General features: G+C 36.4%; 1 protein-coding gene across 2 annotated transcripts in view; it reads left to right on the top strand.

The window, feature by feature from the left end:
* Positions 1 to 20651, top strand: part of LOC128858593 (autophagy-related protein 9A) — a 68946-nt gene extending 48295 nt beyond the window's left edge. For both annotated transcript variants that reach the window (XM_054094992.1, XM_054094993.1), the window contains 5 exons: positions 6868 to 7021; positions 7086 to 7544; positions 13227 to 13528; positions 13680 to 13779; positions 20363 to 20651. In XM_054094992.1, the coding sequence (XP_053950967.1) occupies positions 6868 to 7021; positions 7086 to 7544; positions 13227 to 13528; positions 13680 to 13779; positions 20363 to 20482 (1135 nt within the window). In that variant the 3' untranslated portion in view covers positions 20483 to 20651. The remainder of the gene's footprint in view (positions 1 to 6867; positions 7022 to 7085; positions 7545 to 13226; positions 13529 to 13679; positions 13780 to 20362) is intronic.
* The last annotated feature ends 4155 nt before the right edge of the window (positions 20652 to 24806 follow it).

Raw genomic sequence — 24806 nt, forward strand, 5'->3', positions numbered from 1 at the left:
TGTCATTCTTCTTATCACCACATATTTAACCTGGGAATGACCTAAGCCAAGCATCCTCATACCGGCTAATCAGTCTATTTTCTATTTTCTGTACTCTTGAAGATTTTTGAAAAGTTGTTCTTGCAGAAAATATTGCCCTTTATTCATGAAAACACTATTATTCCTCAACACCAATTTGGATTTAGAGCAAAACATAGTACAACTGAGCAAGTTCATCGCATAGTGTCCTTCATCCAAAAGTCCTTTGAAAAAAAATAAGTACTGCACTGTTCTTAGACGTAGCACAAGCATTCGATAATATATGGCACCGCGGCCTAATTTACAAATTGACTACTCGGCATTGTAGAATAAACGCTGGTGTTCCACAGGGTAGCGTTCTAGGTCCTATTTTATACGTATTATATATGTACATCTGACATGCCAACAACGAGCCAAGCAATGACATCAACATTTGCCGTTGATACTGCAATACTTTGCACTCACAAAGACCCAAAAGTGGCAACGTCTATACAACAAAGGCATGTAGATGCAATTGAACCATGGTTTAAAAAGTGGAGAATAAACCAAATGTGTGCATATTACTTTTACTCTAAGGAAAGAAACTTGCCCTGCTGTTAAAATTAATGGTCAATATACTACAGCAGAATGAAATAAAATATCTTGGAATTAATTTAGATAGAAGACTCACATGGCGAAATCATATTGAAAAGAAAGTGAAAAATATCAAGCTTAAAATGAAAAACCTATTGCTTAAAGCCGTGCTTAAACCAATATGGACATATGGTATAGAAATGTTACGCCTTCAAATATCGAAAAACTTCAGAGAGTGCAATCAAAGTCATGCGGATAATTACGGGAGCCATGGTATATAAAGAACGCTAACATTCGCACTCCTTGTGTTGCCGATGAAATAGTACGGTTGAGCAAAAAATACCTGCAAAAGCTTGAAGAGCATCCCAATGAACTAGCCCGAAATCTACTTCTAAATAAAGGTCACACACGATTGAGAAAAAAAGACATCTTCAAGTCTCCACTACATTAATTACCTCATCTCGTACGAGGGTCCGTCCACGAAGGCAATGGAATCCCGGCCATTCCGACTTTTAATACGTCCTCGTTGTCATGAGAGATAAATGCAATTTCAAGGGAGACTGGATACTGGGCCTTCCCGTCTCCCTCCATCCATTCAATTTCATTACATACAAAAAAAAAAAACAACGAAAACGGGTATGTACATATATATCTCATTAATGTGTACATATATATCTCATTGAAGAAATATTTAGTTTCTTACCACTTGTTGTTAGTTTCTTATACAAGAAAGAATTAATAATTAAAGAAAATGGGGTGAAAAATTTACTGTCTTTAGTATCGCATATAATGCTTTCGGTGAATGAATCATTTTTCAGTCTGGAACTGACAAACACCCATTCAATCCTAATTGCATATGTCTTGAAATTTGTACGACCGACGCAATGCATATGAACAGCTTCTTCTTTTTCTTCTTAATCGCTTCGGTTCTTTATCCAGTTTGGAAAAGGCAGAACTAACAGCGTAAGCGATTATCGCGATTTTGGCCAAGTTTGTCAAAGCACGAAAGTCATTTCTTTCTCGTGCTAACCGGCGCCAGTTGGACATACCAAGTCCTTCTCCACCTGATCTTTCCAACACAGAGGAGACCTTCCTCTGCAACCATCGAATACTTTGAGAGCCGGAGCGACGCCTCATCGGATATTGACATCGTGCAAGCTTCTGCGCCATACGTTAGGACGGGTATGATGAAAGCCTTGTAGAGTATTAGTTTCATTCGCCAATTGCCAAAAAGTAGTACCTGTTGGCAAGAAAGATTCTTCGTTGGATTTCAAGGCTTATATTGTTAAAGGTGTTAATGCTGGCTCCTAAATAAACGAAGACTTTTACAACTTCGAAATCATAATTGTCAACAGTGACGTGGGTGCCGATACGCGAATGTGCCGACTGTTTATTTGACGATAGGAGGTACTTCATTTTGTCCCCGTTCACTACCAGACCCATTCGCTTCGGTTCTTTATCCAGTTTGGAAAAGGCAGAACTAACAGCGCGGTTGTTATTGCCGATGATGTCAGTAACATATCACGCATATGAACAGCTAGTCATAAGAATACAAATTTCAATAGGCATAACCAATAAATTTACAATAGCCAACTCATTTGGAAAATGCTGGGCAAATGAAGCCAGCGACAACAACTATACACGATCATTTTTAGACATCAAATACCCCTCCTTAACAACTTAACCCCAAGCAAAACTGCGCTCCAAATATATAGAAAGTGATAGAACTCCAATAGAACTCTCTATAGCTCTATCAAAATTAAAGCGTCGGTTTCTTATTCCATGATAAAAAACTTACCGGCAGCCATGAAACTCTGTTTACTTTATCTTTATAACAACATTCCAAGCAATCAAATTTCTCAAATGTAAGCAATCAAAATACAAATGTTCAATAGACACATTTTTTACCAAATCCTACCGCCCAATATCTTTAAATCCGGTCCGCGCACAATTATTAGACAAAGTTGTAGCTAATCGGATATGGTAATTTGTTTCCTGCAACAAACTACTACATAGCCAGCAAATCGGATTTAGAAAGGGTAATTTAGTGTCTGACTATCTAGTATATCTAGACCATCAGATCACGTCCTTCCTATCCCAAAAAAAGGACTTGTAAATCATCTCACTCGACTTTACTAAAGCGTATGATAAAATCAGAGTACACACCATTCGACCCCAGCTTTTAGAATGGGAAATAGGTTCTAAAATATTAAATTACATTAAAAATTTTAGGACAAACAGAAAAACTAAAATAATAGATTCTCACTCCTCCGAAACATACCCACTCCAAAATGGGATACCCAAGGATCCCAAATTTCAGTCATACTATTTCTTATAGCATACAACAAACTCAGTAACATTATATCAGTACACAAGGAAATAGACTTTCCACACGATTTCACTCTCATTAAAAAAATTAATAAACATGAAAATACAAATATTAATCTAATAATCAACGACATTCAAAATGATAATTTGAACGGGTGCAATTACTCAGGTGTAAGCCTCTCAACAAAAAAATGTTAACACGTACGTATGTATATGCAGTAAAAAGCCCTGTCAGACAAATATCACATGCAACAATTTTACAATAAACAACGCCGAAAACTTAGAAATATTAGGTATCGAATTTAATAAGAGAAATGGGGAAGCCCACATTTCAAAACTTGTCAACTCACGTAAACGTTTAAACATAATAAAATGCCTTTCAAGCCGAAAACTCAATGCTACCACTAGTTCAATCCATGCCGCTACCAAATCTTAAATCGTATCAAAAATTTATTACGGATTATACCTCTCAACTCATTACTAAACTCTGCTATATGGGCCTTGGGCGCATACCGTGCTACATCGATTCGCAACATGAGGTTTGAAATAGGCATACCACTGTTAATACAAATGAGAGAGTTTGCCACAACAAAACTATTCAAAAACCTAATCGTTAATGACCAGTGAAAAGCGCAAACTAAACAAACTTCAGCGTTATATACAATGATAAAATATTAATTACCAAAGTCTTACCGTATTACAGCACAAATTTTGCTCCAGAAACGATAGCCATATTTGAAGCAGTACAATATGCTAGCTATACACCTGAAAATTTGCAATTTGTTCCGATTCCTTAGCCTCATTAGAAATGGTAAAAAATTGAAACAATAAAAATTATTATTCAGGCTTCATGAACTGCTTAATAAACTTAATTATAACAAAAATAAAATTGAACTCATATGGATACCAGGACACCCGAAAATCAAGGGCAATGCACCAGCAGATTTAGCAGCAAAAGAACCACAAAACCGTCCCCTAATTATGTATGGGTAAGGTTTTCTCAAGTGGGCCACAAAATTACCAAAGTGAATATTTTGCGATGAAATTCAGCCAGGACTGAGTTCTATCATCCAGAAGCACACTCAGAAAATTTTGTTGTAAAATTCTAAATAGTTTTTTTTTTATTAACTACCGAAATTTTTTACAGCGCTTGAATAATTATCACATTTCTCGTAAAGTAAGTATCCGATTACAACGATTTTTCAACTGCAGACTGATAAAGGATGATATTTTTCAAAAACGTTATTTATGTTCCGAAACTTGATGTTTTGTTGTTGTAAATAATTTTTTTTTATAAACATTAAAAATTTAACTAATTTCTGCGCTTCTGGGATGAAATTTTTTTAAGGATATTAACGTAATAAACATCTATGCATTTATGTATGGAAAAAAATGCCTGCAATTCGAAAAGGATTAATTATAATAAATTTTTTTGTGCCAGAATGCGCGCTTCGACTTACGCGGACGCGCACGAACACACAAACGGCGACTCGCGGGCGGGTTGCGAAAAACATTGTTTCAACGCGATATGCTTCCGTAAGATCAGTTTTGCCGACATTGTCATTAGTTGTGTCTAATCTCCTTCCGACTGCTGTGGTGACGTGTTTCGGTGATAATTAATAAAACTGTGATATTATGTAAATCGCGTACGTTAATGCGTACAAAACTAAGTATAGACTAATATAATGCCACATGCAAATCGTTGTTGTAACCCTTTCGGAAAATAAAACCATAGTCGTGTTTACACAAATCTAGTCCGAATAAGTGACCAAAATGCGAAAATTCTGTGCAATCAGAATACTGGAACACAACGCAGGCAACAATACATCCTTACGTTGTGCATTACAAAGAAAACGGCGTAGAACAGCATAAGAATTTTGTGATAATTTCTGAAGCATTGGAACATGACAGTCCCGCAGTCAATTTGTTCAATTCTAAATTGATTCAATATTTGATTAAACAGTTTGGTAAATGAAATGTGAAGAAAATCTATTATTTTTCCGACGGGGCGGCCTCACAGTACAAAAACAAGTACAATTTTATAAATTTACTATTTCACATAAAGGATTTTGGCATCGATGCCGAGTGGCACTTTTTTGCCTCTGCACATGGGAAAGGTGCCTGCAATGGTATTGGTGGTGCTATAAAGAGAGATGCGTACCATGCAAGCTTGCGAGATAAAATCCCGGTGAAAATTACTGGACCGAAACAGTTGTATGATTGGGCAAAAGTCAATTCTAAGAAAATTAATTTTGATTACTGTAATAAACAAGAACATGAAAATCACTCTAGTAAGTTGAAAAAGCGCTATTCCAAAGCGCAAACTTTGAAAAATACGAGGCAATTCCATTCTTTTATTCCAAAAGATAAAAATTCCATCGAGTGCAAAATATTTTCAGCCCACGATCAATCTAAAATTATACCCATTATGTAAAAACAAACTACATGAAAAGTGTAAAAAGCGTGAATGATTTTCATTTTTTCTCGAAATAACAAATGAATATGCGATATCTGTATAACTTTCTATATCTGTTTCACTTTTTGTGTCCGTCTGTGAATTGTTGTTGTTTTTCAGCGAGAAATTTTAGGGCATTTGCTGACTGAACTTACAATGTATAGATCTGATATGTAAACATAAACGTTAGTAATAAAGAAGTATATATGAAACCTTGCATGACAGCTTATACATTCCTTTGAATACATTTGATTTAATTATCATTACGCATTTCCGCGACAGTCAAAGCGCAAATTCTGTTATACGTAAATTATTTATATGGCCAATCTTTAAAAACAAGTAAACACTAGTAATGGAACAGTCGGCAAAACTGATCTTACGGAAGCATATCGCGTTGAGACAATGTTTTTCGCAAGCCGCCCGCGAGTCGCCGTTTGTGTGTTCGTGCGCGTCCGCGTAAGTCGAAGCGCGCATTCTGGCACAAAAAAATTAATTATAATTAATCCTTTTCGAATTGCAGGCATTTTTTTCCATACATAAATGCATAGATGTTTATTACGTTAATATCCTTAAAAAATTTTCATCCCAGAGGCGCAGAAATTAGTTCAATTTTTAATTGTTTATAAAAAAAAATTATTTATATTACAACAACAAAACATCAAGTTTCGGAACATAAATAACGTTTTTGAAAAATATCATCCTTTATCAGTCTGCAGTTGAAAAATCGTTGTAATCGGATACTTACTTTACGAGAAATGTGATAATTATTCAAGCGCTGCAAAAAATTTCGGTAGTTAATAAAAAAAAAACTATTTAGAATTTTACAACAAAATTTTCTGAGTGTGCTTCTGGATGATAGAACTCAGTCCTGGCTGAATTTCATCGCAAAATATTCACTTTGGTAATTTTGTGGCCCACTTGAGAAAGCCTTACCCGTATGTAAACCTCCTCCTGGTACAAATTTGTTAAGCCAATGAAGCAAGCAATCAATGAACACACATTTACGCATAATACTGACATTACTAGGAAGAAAATAACAAATATAATTAGGGGGAAAAAAAACGTGAAAATCTGCAAATTCTGCAATACCTCAGCTCCAAACATCAAACACTTCCTATACGACTGTACACATTTTGCAAAACCATCAGATCTACACTTAAACGACCCTATTGGCAACATTGTTAAACTTACATAAGCTATTTAAAATATTTTAATATCCTAAATGAAATTTAACTAACACTCTACAGACACATATGTATACACATCCAGTATATTAGCTCAAGGCCACAGTAGCCATAACTATAAGTTTATTGTATTTTATAGTTCACTTTAAATACAATTGTCAATAAAAAAAATATGGGATGTAGGGGTAAGCATATATGCAGTATAAGGTTATATTCCAAACTCAAACCGCAAAGTTATGGTAAATTTTAAAACGTGTTTGTGTTATTTCAAATATATAATTATACGCATTTCTTTTTGCTCATTTTCAGATCCATGATACCCGACGAAAATTTGATATTTTGTCCCGAACAATTGATGACTGCTATATTAGCACATGCTCATTATCTGCCATCCAACTGGAAGAACAAGGCACACACAGCTGTTGTGAGGAAAGAATTTGAGAATTTATTTCAATTCAAAGGGGTAAATTCTCGTATTTAAATTTTTCGACAATGAAATATATTAATGTATATGTACGCATTTATAGGATTACTTACTAAATGAAATTATTAGTCCCCTTGTAACGCCGTTCATACTAATGTTTGTATTTCGGCCGAAAGCATTGGAGCTGGTGAAATTCTTTAGAAGCTTTACAGTCAGTGTGAAGGGCGTTGGAAACGTATGCTCATTTGCTCAAATGGATGTTCGAAAACATGGCAATCCCAATTGGCAACTTCCCAAACCTAGCACAAAGCAAACGGGAAAACTAAATGAACAAGACAGAACTGCCATGAACGAAGTTGATAATGGAAAAATTGAGCTTTCATTAATTCGATTTACTTTAACTAACCCAGAATGGAAAGTGCCACCAGATGGTGTGAATTTTTTAAACGAAATTCGGGAACATGCTGCGGAAGATCTGAGATGTGATATGGAAACCGAAACAGACAAGAAGCCCAATCCCATAACGGAAAGTTTAATTTCGTTTGGTACAATTGATGCTGAGGTATTAAAAAATATACATTATAAGCTACATATCTATACATATGAAAATCTTATCGCACTATATATCCGTTTTAGTAGATATATCCTTTTTTGGATATAAACAAAATGTTGATGAAGAATGGCAACTGAATTTTTGTGAGGCTTCAAGCATACCTTGGCAGCTTTCCACTGGAAAAATTATTTTACAGTAAAACCAGCTAATTTATATAAGACTTAGTTTTAGTTATATGGAGAATTTTTAATTTTGGAACATCAATTTTTTACAAAGTTTTGAAGGAATATTAGCAAGCATTTTGAAGTCAAACTTCTTGGCAATTCTGTTAACCCAAGATTTAATAACAAAGCTGAAAGAGTTGCCTGACCATTTAGTAAATTATATTTATGTGGCCGCCGCGAATCAAAAGAGAACGTCGGTTCCAATCTCGGTGAAATACCAAAATGAAGAAAAAGTTTTTTCTAATAGCGGTCACCCCTCGGAACGAACTCGTTTCGGAGCCGAAGAAACAGGTTTTTGTTGTTGTTGAAGCAGCATAAACATTACCCATACTTAAATATGGGGAAACAGGTTGTCTCTTGTTTTAATTCCGGATCATGGTGATAGACCCATGATGATTCAAAATCCCCTTTATCCTTTCAAAAACGCTCTAAATATTGCTGAGGATGTCGCATTCGAATGTGTTTTGGTTCCACTGTTAGCGAATGTGGCACCCATTGTGCACACAACATTCTCAAACCTAATACTTCAGTCCATATATTGCTTACATTGCCCAATGAGATACCTAAGGTTTCTACTAAATCCCTTTCAGTCACTCGACGATTTTCCAATACAATATCCTGATGTCCTTGACGTGGATCGTCTTCAATATATCTCTTCAACATTGCCTATAAAGTCTTTACAAACATACTTAATAAAAAGTTAAATACTTAGCTTTCTTCAACAGCAATATTTGACACTTCCGTGGCAATAAATGGTCGAGTAAAATTATTCAAGACTCAAGAGCTCATAATATGGCAATGTATAAAGCGCTTGTAAGACCCTTACTAACATACAGCAGCGAGGTATGGATTCTTAAAACAAACATTAAAAAAATGTAGATGAATACAGGGTGAACGATATGAAGTATTACCTATTCAAAACACCATAACTTTTTTGTGTGAAATTAGTTTTTATTGATTTCATATACAAAATTGTTCAAAAATTGTTACAATTTTAACATATATTCACTTTAGCTCGATATGACTACCCTTTGCCTCGACTATAGCCTTCAAACGGTCAAAAAATGAGTTGCATGCTGCACGAATGTGATCTTGAGGTATTTTGAGTCATTCTCGTATAATCGCATTTTTCAGCGCATCCATACTGGCATATTTTTTAGTCCTCACCTTGCTTTCCAAAATGGACCAGATGGAATAGTCCATTGGATTTGCGTCTGGCGAATTCGAAAGCCATTGTGTGGACGAAATGAAGTGTGGAACATGATTTTTTAACCATGCTTGGTTCACACTTCACACGAGCTTTATGAGACGGTGCCGAGTCCTGTTGGAACGTCCATGGTCTACGACCGAACGACCACGGCTCTAAAGCAGCTTCTAAAAAATATTCTCCGATAATAAGTCAAGTCGCATTCACTTTGATACCAGGCTCGATAAAAACGATTGGAGAGCGTCCATCAGCGGTCACTGCGGCCATTACTCGCGATGGGAAATTGCTTCGAGTGGCCATACGTGGCTCAAATTCTCGTATGAGCGTTCGGTCAAGTAAACACGATCGTTTTGAGTGTTTATGAACTGCTCAATTGGGAATTTTTTTTCATCAGAGAACACAATGTTAGGAAATTCGCCACGTTTGTGCAAGCGCAACACCTTCTTTGCTCATTCGCACCAAACTTTTTTTTGCTGGGGTGAAAGATCGTGTGCTTTTTGGAACTTGTAAGTCTTGACCTTGAGCTCATTTTTCAATATGCGTCGAATGCTGTCTTGCGATATTTTCAGTTCTTGGGCCATTTTTCTTCCACTTTGACGTGGATTTCGTTCAAGTCGAGCCTTCACTTTCTGAACCATTTCTGCCGTTGTTTCGGTTTTTTTTGGTCCACCTCCATAGCGTTTTGCAATGCTACCAGTATCATTGTAACGTTTTATAGTGCGATACACAAACATTTTATTCACTTTGAGGTGACCGAGTTCACGAACAATGGCTGGTTGTGATTTTCCAGCCAAATATAACGCAATCCCAATATTACGTTTGAATTCCATCACAGAAAAAAAAATTCAACAAAACCGAGACGCAAGCAGTGTGAAGTTGGTAACAGTTCATATCGTTCACCCTATACTGGGTTGCCCATATTCGACGGACCCATGTGTTTTTTTTAAACCAAAGAAAAACACAATTTTTTTTATGATGACGATGATAATCATTTTATTTGATTCAAGTAGATTTGTTGACATCACTTTTAGAATATGATATCTCTCAAATGGCCGCCTTAAGCCTTTACGGCGTATTGTGCCCGTTTTGCAGCATTTTCCATAGTTTTAGCTAACATTTCGGCTGGAATAGCAGCTATTTCCTCACGGATGCTCTTCTATGGTCTTTGGCATATTAATATAAACCTTTGATTTTAAATATCCCCACAAGAAGAAGTCAGGTGGCGTTAAATCGGGCGAACGCGGTTGCCTGTCAAAATCGCCATTTTTCGACATTAAACGACGAGGTAACAATTTCTTCAAAAAATCGATTGTGGTGCGAGCTGTGTGTGGTGGAGCGCCGTTTGTTGAAACCAGAACTGCCTCATACGCTTTCGACGAATAATTGGCATCACAAAAGTGGTTATCATAACGCTCCTGATTGACGGTAACAGCTTGACCATCTTCATTTTCGAAGAAAAACGGCCCAATAATCGTTTTCGCACTAACGCCGTACCAAACAGTGACTTTTTCGTCGTAAAGAGGTACCTCTTGAATTTCGTGTGTATTTTCAGTGGCGTAATAAGGCAATTTTGCTTGTTTACCGTCCCATTCAATAAGAAATGAGCCATGACATGATGATTTTGTTCTTCTTCTTTTGACTGACGCTTCTAACGCGGTATGTCATTAAGCGATCCAACGTCTCTGTCAAAAGATACAGGGTTGCCAGATGGGTCCGTCGAATATGGGCAACCCTGTAGTAAAACAAATAATGCATTCGCCACAGTTGCATTTCTCTTGAGAGAAGAACTCAAAATGTATCATCGTTTTATGAACCCGCGGGTGCCCTCGGCATTCGAAGTTTATGTAAATATTTGACACCCTTATGCTGCTTTATTTCAGAGAAAAATTATAAAAAACAATTTTTTTTTAATTTAGCATATAAAAAGGGGTCATGGTTTTTATCCGATCTGAATAATATAAATGTTCGAATCCCTTCCAGAACAGTGACGGTAATTTAACCGATCACTGTTCCTGGAAATATTCAACAAAGTTTCTATCAGACATTTGGAGACTCACTCGAATGCTTCTTTGTACTCAACGATGAAGTAAATATTCATCACATATGACAAATCGTAGTTGGTGTAGTTTTTAGTCGCAATTGATTAACGACATTATTCAGCACAGTGCACTGAACCTTTCACTGTCACTATTCAATTAGTTGTGGTGAACATGTTTTTTTGATGGCCACTTAACTGTTGAGCACTTAGTGATAGTGCATTCACTGTATGGTTAGGGGAAATGATTTTTTTTGCAAAAACTATTTAGATGTACCAAATAGATATTTACATATACATACATACATATTTAATTTTTGTAGAAAATCGGATATTGTAATAATTTGATATAGCTAAAATCATCCATACAGCTTTATAATGCTGCTACTGCGTTTCATTACCATCAGCATTTAGTGAAAATTGCTCTGTGAAAATCATATTCTAGGGATCAAAATAAGAAACTTTGCCGAAGGAACCATACCTCTAAAACGAATTCTGATGTCCCCCAATTTGGGTCGAACTTTTAGTTGCTTTTGTGGGCAGGCAAAAAAATCGCCCATTGCTCTGTGAAAATCATATTTTAGGGATCAAAATAAGAAACTTTGCCGAAGGAACCATACCTCTAAAACGAATTCTGATGTCCCCCAATTTGGGTCGAACTTTTTAGTTTCTTTTCTATAACTCACTTAAATTAATTTTTTCATTTACATATGTTCTGACTAAATAAATTTCTTAAGAGAAAAAATAGATATTATTATTATAAATAAATAATAAATATTATTATAAATAAATAAAAATAAAGAAAAAACATAGCCATTTAGCTGATTTTTTCATGTAAAGGCCAAAAATAGTGATATTTTGAAATGATTGTATGGGGAACCCCCCAGGGGAGTTTCAGGGGGTGTGCCACTGGCATGGGTGGATCGGCCGTCCAAGGTTAGTGGGGGTCGGTCATACATTTGGACTCGATTGGAGCACTCTAAATGGGTCAAAGTGGGATTTTTTAAAATTTGCCCCTACCCAAAAGTTCGACCCAAATTGGGGGATATCAGAATTCGTTTAGAGGTATGGTTCCTTCGGTAAAGTTTCTTATTTTGATCCTTAGAATACGAGCAATGAGCGATTTTTAAATCGACCCGCCCTAACACACAGGGATGCCAGCCACGTATTGAAAGAATTAAAAGCTGCTTTATTACAAAATTGACAATAAAAGCTTTTCAATTTTCAAGGAACTTTTTTAATTTACTTATACCATATGGTGTAAATAAATTTGAATTGAAAACTGCATTATCAATATTTAAAAATAAATCTGCTCATTCAGTCGAGCACTTACTGGGTTTGAGCGTCCATATTTGTTTTCCTTTGAGTTTTACTTGCTCTTTCCAAACATTTCGAATAGGATTGGCAATGCAACATATCAATCCCATTTCGCTGTTTCCATTCTATACACCTTCGGCTTCGATACTTGGGATCGTTGTAAATTCCAAGGTTGGCTAGATCTGCCAAATACCTTCGAAGCTGATGGCAATGATGTTTTTTGGTACATTTTATTCATCAAAACGTCATTCAAATTGGGGTAAAATCAATAAGCAGTTTGTTGAAGTTGTCGATTATCAGCCGCCCATCACGTCCAACGTAAGGAACTATTCGCCCAAAAGAAGGTTTCACCCGTGATTATTACGTTTGTTCAATTCCGTTCTGAATTTGATTTAACCCATACAAGCCCTTTTTCAATGTGTGATAATGAGAGCACCTATTTTTTCATTGTGCCTTTTGAAAAAAAACCATATGACGAGGTTTCAAACTTTGTACAAAACTTCATCCAAGCTTTCAACTTTTTAACTAGAAATTTTAGCGGAAGTGTCACACCTTTTCTTGTATATATGTAGAGTACATGTTGGAATTTTTTTAAAGAAGAAAAGAAAAGAAAATCAATGGTATTTCGTAGTCACTTCAAACTTGCACTGCTAAAATTCAATGGGTATACTCCATACTCAGAAGAATTTTGGTTAAAAATTCGAAAGTTTTAATGAAATTTTGCATTTCTGGTTTTTGGTGTAATATGAACTATATTTTTGTAAAAGTATTGTAGTGTTACATTTTGCTTGTAAAATATCCACAGAGGTTAAGTTGCACAAAAAAAGAAAACTTCTTCAAAGAACACTAAAACTTACATATATGTACCTATACCATATGCCTATAAATCTCAAAATTTACATTTCCAGTATTCTTCCTTGGCAACGTCTGTGTTCAATGCTCACAATGTTCAAAGAGCTGAATTGTTGACCTCGTCTTTTAAGCAATCCACTAAACCAGATAAATCTCATTACAAAAAAATGCGCGCTTCTCAAAATATTCCTCAGACAAGTGGTTTTGAGCAAATGCTGCAGCAAAGCCTTGGTGAGCAAGAAGGGAATATGCTACGGTTGCAAACTTCATACCTCGGCTCTTTGGAAAATATGCGGAAATTACGTATTAGCAAAGTAGAGGGTCGTTTGCAAGGACCATCAGAAGCACTTTTATATAAGTAAGTATATATGTATACTATACATAGATATTAAACAATAAAGCACACACATACACTCAAGATTTGAGTGTATCATCTAGTTCGATACCTATTATCTCGTTGAGCTTGAATTTGTAGATTTAAACTGGAAGGTTTAATCTTCTCTTTATAGTTTATATGGAATCGATACCAAAGTAGTGAACCCCATGGACATCACAGTCGCAGATATGTGCCTAAGTACTCTCTACTTACATGAGCTACACAAACAAAATGTAAGTTGCAAATACAATTACGATGAGCGTTTCAGTTACTTTGATATACGTATGTACATTACGAATTCTGTAGTTGAACAAATTGAAATTAGCTCAAGCTGAAGTTCTTCAAAATTCGACTTCCCGTAAAATTACACTGCATATTTAAGGAAATTATTGCTTGCGTAAAAGTGAACTTTGTAGAATGAACTAAGCAAACTAAAATAAATGATGGCTAAAGGGGTTTCCCACGAAAAAACAATATTTCGGGATCAAAATTGGAAATTAAAAGGCTCAAATTTTGCACGTTCATTGACAAAGTGTTCAAATGGCTGTCATTCCTAGGAATTTGGAGTTGAACTACGAGTATTTAAATTTTTTTTGTTGTGGAAATGAACCTTGATAGTCTTTGGAGTGGTAAAAGACACCATCTTCATATAATTTCAGCAAATGTACGGTCCGATTCACTTGATTACCGGCAATAATTTTTATGAAAAAAAGTGGTTATTAAAGCAACCGTATTTGATCTATTAGTTGGGAATAAGTTCATAGCGTTTTTATATTTTCTTTTATTTTACAACGATGATGCTTGCTGTTTGGCACAGGGCAATTACTCAAAAATCAACATTTTCGTCACTTGCTCTTCTTTGCTTTTCATCGAGGTCAAAAAGCTGCCGAAGCAGCACCGGGACATTTGCGAGATGTCATATGTGAGTCTACAGCACGGAACTGGTTTGCAAAGTTCAAAAATGGCGACTTTGACGTCGATGACACGTCCCTCAGCGGAAGGTCTTCTGAATTCGATGAAGAACGTCTCAAATCACTTTTGAAGGAGAACGGTCTCCAAACCAGTCCTGAATTGGCGGAAAAATTAACTGCGATCATAAAACGATTCTCAATAACCTTCAATAAATGAGATTTCCGAAATATTGGGCTCACGAGCTCAATTAAAAAAACAGAGAAAGTCGCCTTTAAATTGCTTCTCAGCATTTCGTCCACCATCAAGCAACACGCGGCCATAAACAGCGCGTTTTGTACCGAATCATCACGGGAGATGAGAAATGGTGCCTATACATCAATGTGAAGCAAAGAAAGGAGTGGGGACTCCAGGAGATACGCTAAAGCCGAGTTCCAAGCCGGATCTTCATTCAAAGAAGATCATGATATGTGTTTGGTGGGACTGGGAGGGCAAGGGGCATTGTCCAGCTATTCCGCCTGAATAAGGTTATTCGACTGAAAAGACCTGATCGACATGGACAAACCATACTCCTTCCCGACAACGCCAGGCCCCATGTCGCAAAAGTCGTCAGAGGCGCATTCCAAGATCTCGAATGGAACGTTCCCACGACAGTTGGTTCTACGTAACCGGAATGACCCGGATTTATATCCGGCCAATTACTGTCACTTTCCGCAGCATTCTTCGTATATGCACGGGAATGTTTATGCCGCTACAACAAGAACAACAACCTCGAATGGGAGGTCTTTTAGCATTCTTCGTATTCTCCAGACTTTTCACCGACCGATCTATTTCGCTCCCTGTTAAACCATAAGTAGGGCGTTACCTTCGATAGCAAAAAGGTTCCTTAAAACTGACTCAACCACTTCTTTGACACTGGACCAGACGATTTTTGGCGAAACGGCATGAACAAATTGGTCAAAGCTGAGAAGTGGTTGTGAAAATTCTTCACGAGCTTGTGAAGATATTTTACTGATTTAATAAAAAAACTTTACTTAGGGAAGCGCGAAATTAATTTTATTACCTGTGGAAGCGAAATTAAAACATTGAACCGCACTCGTCCGATTAACATTCAAAAAGTGACTTTATTTTCCATGTTCTGTCCTTATATTAGTCCAAAAACTAAGATAAAAGAAATAGCGGAAATGGAAGAACAGTACGTGGAGAGTTAGAGAGAGTATGTTGTTAAGTAAATAGAAATAGAAAGTATAGCTGTAGAAATAGAGTCAATGATCGAAAGTAAATAGAAACAGGTAAAGAAGGTAGCGAAAGCGAGAAACAGTAATGTAAAAATAGAAAATAACTTAATATTAAGCTTTAATATAATTTACATTTACATATTTTATTTTATTCATTTACATTTTCATATTATATTTATATATTTTATTTTATTCATATACTTAATTATCAATTATTAATTTATTATTAAGCTGATTGGGTCAGAATTCATTGAGAAAATCGACCCTGTTCTTTTCAGTCCCACAGATGTGCGCGTTGGCGGAAGTATAAGGTGATCACTTTTGCTACGACTGACTTTACTGGACGACTGAAACATATCCGTCCGAATTTACCAGTAAGGGTACCGGTTTTACCAAACGAACGTGACCACCCACTTTAGGTCTATCCCGAGGAGCAGCTCTTGGTCCCCCGAACAGTCTGTTCCGTATGTCAGACCAGAATACCTCGGAACCTGCCATCAGTCAAATACAATTTTTGCAATAGCTGGTGCCACTTTCGGCGATGCTCTGGCCTGCGCATCACCAATGCAGACAACATCCCGCGTCCCTCACTCCCCGAGTTACGACCATACTTCGGAGGAGATTCAAGCTCCTCCAACTGAACTGCAACGGACTCATGATCAAGATAGACGAGGTAGTCGACTTCATGAGCCGTCATGGAATCAAGGTAGCTGCGGTCCAAGAGACAAAATTGCGCGCTAACTCCTCCCTGATTACCAGGGATGGGTACAACGTACACAGAAAGGATCGCGAACGAGACAACGGTGTTGGCCTAACGTTCATAGTCCACCACACAGTGCAGTATAGTCTGATCGATGAAGGCATCGACCGCAGGGAAAGCACCAAGCTCGAAATTTTTAATATATATATTAGGCCGGGTCGATTTGTGGGGAGACAAAAAAATCTCTATTGCCGAAGGAACCATACCTCTAAAACGAATTCTGATGTCCCTCAATTTGGGTCGAACTTTTAATGTCTTTGTGGGGAGGCAAAAAAATCGCCCATGACTCTGTGAAAATCATATTCTAGGGATCAAAATAAGAAACTTTGTCGTAGGAACCATACATCTAAAACGAATTCTGATGTCCCCCAATTTGGGTCGAACTTTTTAGTTTCTTTTCTATAACTCACTTAAATTAATTTTTTCATTTACATATGTTCTGACTAAATAAATTTCTTAAGAGAAAAAATAGATATTATTATTATAAATAAATAATAAATATTATTATAAATAAATAAAAATAAAGAAAAAACATAGCCATTTAGCTGATTTTTTCATGTAAAGGCCAAAAAGGTGATATTTTCAAATTGGGGGGCATCAGAATTCATTTTAGAGGTATGGTTCGGCAAAGTTTCTTATTTTGATCCCTAGAATACGATTTGCACAGAGCTATGAGCCATTTTTAAATCGACCCGCCTTAATATATATACTCCTTGCCACCTGCTGCCCGGGTGGATATCACTCTGACATAGGTGCGCTCATCAGAAGTGAAAACCGATTATAGTAGGTGACTGCGTATCACGATCTTTAGCACTCAAGCCTACCAAATTATCATAAGGGACATTAATTTGCAGAGCAGATAGACGATTCGGCATTCTATACTATGAATGACGACACCCCTACTGTTAACAAACAAACAAAACAAAACAAAAACGACACCCCTACCAGGATAGGGGGCAATTGTAGCAGCTCGCCTGACATAACAAAGCTCGCGCGGATCTGATAAATAGCATAACGTGGCGTCGCTTGCATCAGACCACTTGCTCATTATCGTCCCGATTGAGAGGCCTGTCGACTTTGTTTCCGCGAATCACCGGTTATATATTAACTTAACATACTGAATTCACTAAGAACACCTTCGCCGCTCTTCCCATCCCCTCCGTTGTGTGCGTAGACGAACGACAACTTCACCACTAGAGTGAGTAAACTCAGGTCCACCGTAAGGTCCCTGTCGAACCCGACGAAGCACAAGGACAAGGTGGATATCACCTTTAACGGTTGCTCTTCATAGGACCCGAAAAGATGCGCGAGCTAGTTTAGCCGGCAATTCATACTGCATCCTCCGGTCGACAGATCCAAACGTAGTGCCACCAGACGGCTGCTCAAACTTCCGAACAACAGTGCGCCACTTGCTTTCTTTTGTGATGAGGCTCAGTGGGCCATCAATAAACCCAAGTCATCAAAAGATGACGGACTTAAAATGCTAATGCTGAAAAGGCTGGGTCCATTGGGTGTAGAGTATCACACAAGGGTTTTCAATCTGTCCTTGGCCACTCTCATTACTCCAAAGAAGTGGAAATCAGGGAGAGTGTTCCCAAACCTGGGAAACCCACGAACCACGGGGAATCTTATCGGCCGATAACTCTCCTTTCCCCAGTAGTGAAAACACTTGCATCCCACTCTTCACGAAACACCTGGCTTGGTTTAAAGTCCAAAATCGCAACAAGGTCCTCAAATCGCTTGCCGGCAGCACTTGGGGCAAAAACAAAGAAATGTTGCTATAGACATTTAAGGCCGGCCGGTTCTAAACTACGCTATGCTACCTGTAAAGGAGCATAACTAGCTGCTCAGGAAGCAGTTGATGCTTGGGTGCTACTGCGGGTTTCATCCATGTAGGCACCTGCTTGGGCTGAAGCCGCCCCCCAGGCAGGTCAAAAGACTCCTCCTCAATTACACCGACGAGCTCCAGGGCAAAACGAACAGACAACTGCTGGACCAGACAGGGTTTAGACAGACAATAAACGAAATTCATCGGGGAAGCGTTAGCACCTTTTTAAGCTCCCGACCACCGAAGGCCATAATCGGAATCCAACCACCACCTACAGCAGATGTCGAGTTCCAGCTTCCCCGTGAGACCCGCTCAACCTTGACTGAGGCGACCGGTGATTTACACTACACTGATAAAGCTACAACAACAGCGCGAATGGAAGGTACTTGAGTATCCGCCGTATTCTCCGGACTTTGCACCGACCGATTACCATCTTTTCCGCTCTCTTTCCTTAAGTCTGGCTCAACAACTTCTTATTTAAACGTTTTTTTTTTAAATAAAGTCGTCGGTAAAAACGCTACGAACTTTATTACTCAACCACTATTAACACAAGGGTTTCTGATAATTTCAGTGAAGAGTACGAGTATACTTTGCTCGGAAATAAACATGCATCGAAATATTATTTCATCTAACGGTATTTCGCTGTAGTAGAGCTTCAGCAGTTGTAATATTGTACTTAATTTATTGGCTCACTTGTATAGAGGCGCTCAGACGCTACATTATTTGGACAAATCGTTTAAAAGGACAAATCTTTGTCTTGACCTTAACTCCTTAGAATCGCATCAAATTCCGCCCTTTCAAAAGTAAAAATTACGGAAATGGCAAATGTTTCAGCCAGCAAATTAACTGTTCGAAAGGAAGCCAAAAAATATAAAAAAATACATCTTTGAAAATGTTTCGCAAAGAACGCTGCATCGAGGGACCACATGTCTTGGAGTTCTGCTACAAATAACGATCCCGGTGTGTGGAAAGAAGTAGTATTGAGTTACGAAAAAAGTTCAATCTGGATGGGCCGAATAAATCCAATTACTATTCCCATGATTTAAGAAAGGAGGAAAAGTACTCTCGTCGACATCAGAGCTATGAAGTTTGAGTCATGGTATGGGGAGTAATATCGTACTATAGCGCGTTTGAGTTGAAAATTGTAGACAACAAAATTACGGTAAAGATTCGTGAAACATTCGGACCTATTGATTAAATCTTTCAGCAGGATAATGTACCTGTACGCACTTCAAGTGAAACTTTAACATGTTAACCGTATTCCCCAGATCTGAACATTATTGAAAATCTGTGGATATGGCTTGCTCGTAAGGTTTATAAAAATGGGCAACAATTTGAAGGCAAAACAGCTTTAATTCGAATCATTAAAACGGCCTGGTCTGAAATTTCATTAGGCTATCTGGAGAATTTGTACAAACCTGTGCATCAACGTATTTTCTAATGTTAATAATGTTAATGAATTACACAAGGTGGCAGCACAAACTATTAAGCTTTAAATAATAAATGAAAAAATAACGAAATTTCTTATTTTTATTATTATTTTTTCTTATTTGGTCAGTGTTAAATACGGTTGCTTTAATAATCATTTTCTTCCACAAAAATTATTGCCTCAATGAAGTGTATCGGACTGTATGTTATCTCAAAGCACAATAGTTGAATGCACATTAGCTTGAAATTTTAACATAACGTTGCATTTGACTCCTTCCGTTAAAGTAGAAAAACATATTAGGTAGGTATAATATTGGAATAAACTGAAATTATTGTGAAAATCTTTGCATAAAAATATGTATGTATTTTTAAATTTTGCAAGCAATACTTAAAAACAAAAAAGAAGATTAAATAACGTAATTAAAATATTACAGTATAGGGATAGAACAAAAGATATTTAGGAACACTAATACAGAATAATTTGTAAATGTTAAGTGGCGTCCCTCACTTAACTAGCAAAATTAATTGAATTCGTTAGTTAAATTAGGTTTTATATTACCATGTTGAATTAAAAAACTGTAAAATCATTAAAAAGTTTGCAAGTTTCTTAACAATATTTCTGTATAAAATAAATTGTATACTTTTATTTGCAGACCACGCCTAAAGCAGAAACTACTCCGGATCAGGAGACAGGGCCTAGTACTTCAAAGAAAATAATTATTGTTTCAAGTGCAGCAGAAGACACCCCACTTCTCGGTAATGTACGATCATAGCAGGAAGAAGATTGGATATAAGTAGAAATTAAAAATAGAAATACTTTATTTAGTTTTTTTCTCAATTCAATCCCATCATGGGGATGTATATACAGTTTTGTATACGTATTTAGACAACTTTTATTTTTCTGTATTTTAATAGCATTAAATATATGATGTATTTAAAAAAAATGAACAATTTTTTTAATATTGTTTTTAAATAAAACATATATTAAATTACTCAAAAGTTTAACGAAATAGAATTTCATTTATTTTGTGATGTTTGCCCTTGCCGGCGGCCGCCGTAGCAGCGAGACTACCAATGGGGAGTGCGTAGGTTCGAATCTCGGTACACATGAAAAATTGTTTCTTATAGTGTATTTCTGTCATGAAGGCGGCCGCCGTAGCCGAATGGGTTGGTGCGTGATTACCATTCGGAATTCACAGAGAGAACGTTGGTTCGAATCTCGGTGAAACCAAAATTAATAAAAACATTTTTCTAATAGCGTTCGCCCCTCGGCAGGCAATGGCAAACCTCGGAGTGTATTTCTGCCATGAAAAAGCTCCTCATAAAAATATCTGCCGTTCGGAGTCGGCTTGAAACTGTAGGTCCCTCCATTTGTGGAACAATATCAAGACGCACACCACAAATAGGAGGAGGAGCTCGGCCAAACACCCAAAAAGGGTGTACGCGCCAATTATATTATATATTATATTTCTGTCATGAAAAAGCTCCTCGTTAGAATTCAATTTTCAATTACTAGCTGTAGAACTTCGGTCGGTATCTTGTGAATAACTTTAGTAAGGTTGGCTTCCAATACCTCAATCGAAGCTGGTGTATCCACAAAACATTTGGACTTTACATACACCCACAAATAAAAGTCCAAAAGTGTGATCTTGGTGGATAATCCACTGGTCCAAGACGAGAGATAAATTGCTCACTGAAACGACAACGCAGTAAATCCATTATTTCACTGGCTGTATGGCAAGTAGACGTAGACAAATGTACGTTTGTAAACGTTGTTGAGGCGTAAGTCTTTCTATGATGAAATGTCAACGAATGATGAAAAAAAATATATATTTAATTTGACAGTAGTCACGTGTGTGTGATCTGTCAAAAAAACCCCTATTGTTATTGATGCTGGTTCCTAAATAAACGAAGTCTTTTAAAATCTAAATCGTACTGTCAACAATGACGTGGGTGCCGATACACGAGTGCGCCGACTGTTTGTTTGATGACAGGAGGTACTTCATTCTGTCCTCGTTCACCACCAGACCCACCCATACATTTAGGAACTTCAAATGATTACGCATCATCGAATTTTTGTGTTTAGGAGTATTTGACTTGGTAATTGTGCAGCGCAACTAACGTTTATGAGGTCAGTGGAATTATTTCATTATATAACAGAAAATAATAAGGCTTAAGGCATTTGCTTTTAATATATGATCAACAACTTTTACCAATTACAGTTGTGAAAATTATAACTAAAAAGATAAAATCAGAAATACATTGACCTTTAAGCTCTTGCATTCGTTTTGTTATTAAAAACTTATATCTAAAAATTGTCTATTTGGGTTTACTAAATAAAATTGTCTATTTACAAAAAATTACAGCCCTTATAATTTCACACCATCCTCTCACCTCTAAATTTGGGTTTAGTTAGTTCAAGGCGAAAGGTTTAATAAAAAAAGAGGTTGTCTGTAAAGTCGGTTTACTGACGATAGTTTAACGTGATAACGTCATAAGAAAATACTGATTGAATGGTTGCATTTTTCAAAAGAAAATTTTAATTTTATTTGTTTGATAGATATTTTGTATGGATATAGAGAATGAGTTAACATTAACATAACATAACATAACATAACATAAGAAATTACCCCGTATTAAAGCACTTATCAACAGCTTTCATTTGATATCCATATTGTACAAACACATTCTAGGGTCCACGTTTTGGTCTCTATCTCGAGACCCTAGTCACGGAGCGGCATGAAAAATACTCTGGACTAAAGCATTCACCAACAGCTTCCATTTGATTCCCATATTGTACATACACATCCGAAGGTTACCCGGGTCCACGTTTTGACCTATATCTCGAGCCCTATTTCCAAAATAAAATATAATCCATGTTACTCGTGGAGGATGTAGCTTTCGAATGGTGAAAGAATTTTTAAAATCGGTCCAGTAGTTTTTGAGCCTCTTCATTACAAACAAACAAAGTTTTCCTCTTTATAATATTAGTATAGACAACATATCTTATAAGGTATATGGTAAATATTACCATACATTTTTTCCTTCATATATAATAAAAAAATAATAATAATAACATTAAAACAACAGGTATTATTAACAAACTTGGTTTTATTTTAAATTCTTCAAGTGAATCAAATTAATAATAATCAATAAGAAGGCATATGCAAATACAAATACGTGAATTTATATATGTACATATGCGCATATACATACATATATACGCTCACTTAAGTAGGGGAGAGCAAGATGTCGAACGTTGCCGTTCGTTTGCTTTGTTTGCTTTGTCGTTCCTTCCGCGCTTTCGCTTGCAGTTCATTCAATGCAATGAGCAAGGTAACTAATATACATATGAGCAAGGTAACACTAAAGAGCAAGGTAACACTAATATGAGCAAGGTAACTACATATGAGCAAGGTAACACTAATGAGCAAGGTAACTACATATGAGCAAGGTAACACTAATATGAGCAAGGTAACACTAATGAGCAAGGTAACACTAAAGAGCAAGGTAACACTAATATGAGCAAGGTAACTACATATGAGCAAGGTAACACTAATATGAGCAAGGTAACACTAATGAGCAAGGTAACACTAAAGAGCAAGGTAACACTAATATGAGCAAGGTAACTACATATGAGCAAGGTAACACTAATATGAGCAAGGTAACACTAATGAGCAAGGTAACACTAAAGAGCAAGGTAACACTAATATGAGCAAGGTAACTACATATGAGCAAGGTAACACTAATGAGCAAGGTAACTACATATGAGCAAGGTAACGACACATTTTTTCGTGCGTGCAGCCTGTTAAATCGAATTATAAGACGTTATCACGTCAAAATAAAATCGCATCTAATAGGAAATGCATAAAAAACATAACTCATAAATTGTATCAGAGTATTTTTAGATTTCTGTGTTTTCGGTTTCAATATTTTTGTATTTTCAACGCAAAGTCTATGTCGTACAACTTTTCAATTGTCGGGGGTTTTTAAGAGCTTGTGAATTTAAAATGATAATACCAAACAGAAATATTTTTGGAATTAATTTTTTCTTATTATAATTCTTATATACTCGTATAACTTCATTTTATGTCATGGTATACAATTTCATTTATTTTTTGAATATGATATCCTGCATATGCCCACCTCAGCTATAAGTTAAGAGCACTGTATATCAAGTTGCGCCGTCTTGTTGTGACCAACTGTCGTCGATGTTTAGCTGATAAAAATTCAGTCAGCATAGCTCTATAGTGCTCGTCATTCACCGTAACGGCAATTCCTTCCTCATTTCGAAAAAAAATAAAGACCGATGACGCCGCCAGTAACCGCACGTAAAATGGACGAAGTGCTCCATGAACTTCGCGAACAGATTTATTATTGAATGCATCCGAAGGCGGAATGTGGGTTGGCTTTCCAATCCTACCACGATAAATTTTCTTATAATGTCTAAGTGCGTGGATCGAATTTAAAAATTATAACACACAAATGTAGGAGCTATATCAGCTTTTTGATGTATATGTAGTACTTTTTATAAATTAGCATTAAGAATTAATAGGAATATTTAACGTTGAAATGCCTAATTTTTGTGTAAGCTTGAAAAAATACCCTACTACAGACGCTCATTTTACTTAAATACAAGCACAGAAAAGTAACGATATTCACTTATAAACACTCCTTATTAAGTCAAGATTTGATTTAAAGTTATTTTATAATAATACTACGAATTTTATTAAAATTCTATTCTTCATTTCATTCTTCTGAACGTGGGGAAGAACTGATAATGAGAAAAGGATAAAGCGAAATCGAAAAAACCCAGTCAACCAACAATGAAGTTCGATAGAACTTTTGTAGTTTTTAAAAGAGTTAAATTAACCTTAGGCCTTCGATAAATCATTATTTTCAAAAATAGTGAAAATTAGGACTAAGAAATCGTGGCGCTTTTTTGTTTGGAAATGTACATACATATATGTATATACATATGTTACAAAACAAAAAATATTTTCATAAATAGTGAAAATTTGGAATACAAAATTCCGCGATTTTTAGTCCAAATTTTCGCCGGCGACGCTGTTTTGTTTTAAAATACATATGTATATA

Source organism: Anastrepha ludens, chromosome 3, assembly GCF_028408465.1.
Source record: "Anastrepha ludens isolate Willacy chromosome 3, idAnaLude1.1, whole genome shotgun sequence".
In the NCBI taxonomy this organism is placed as follows: Eukaryota; Metazoa; Arthropoda; class Insecta; order Diptera; family Tephritidae; genus Anastrepha; species Anastrepha ludens.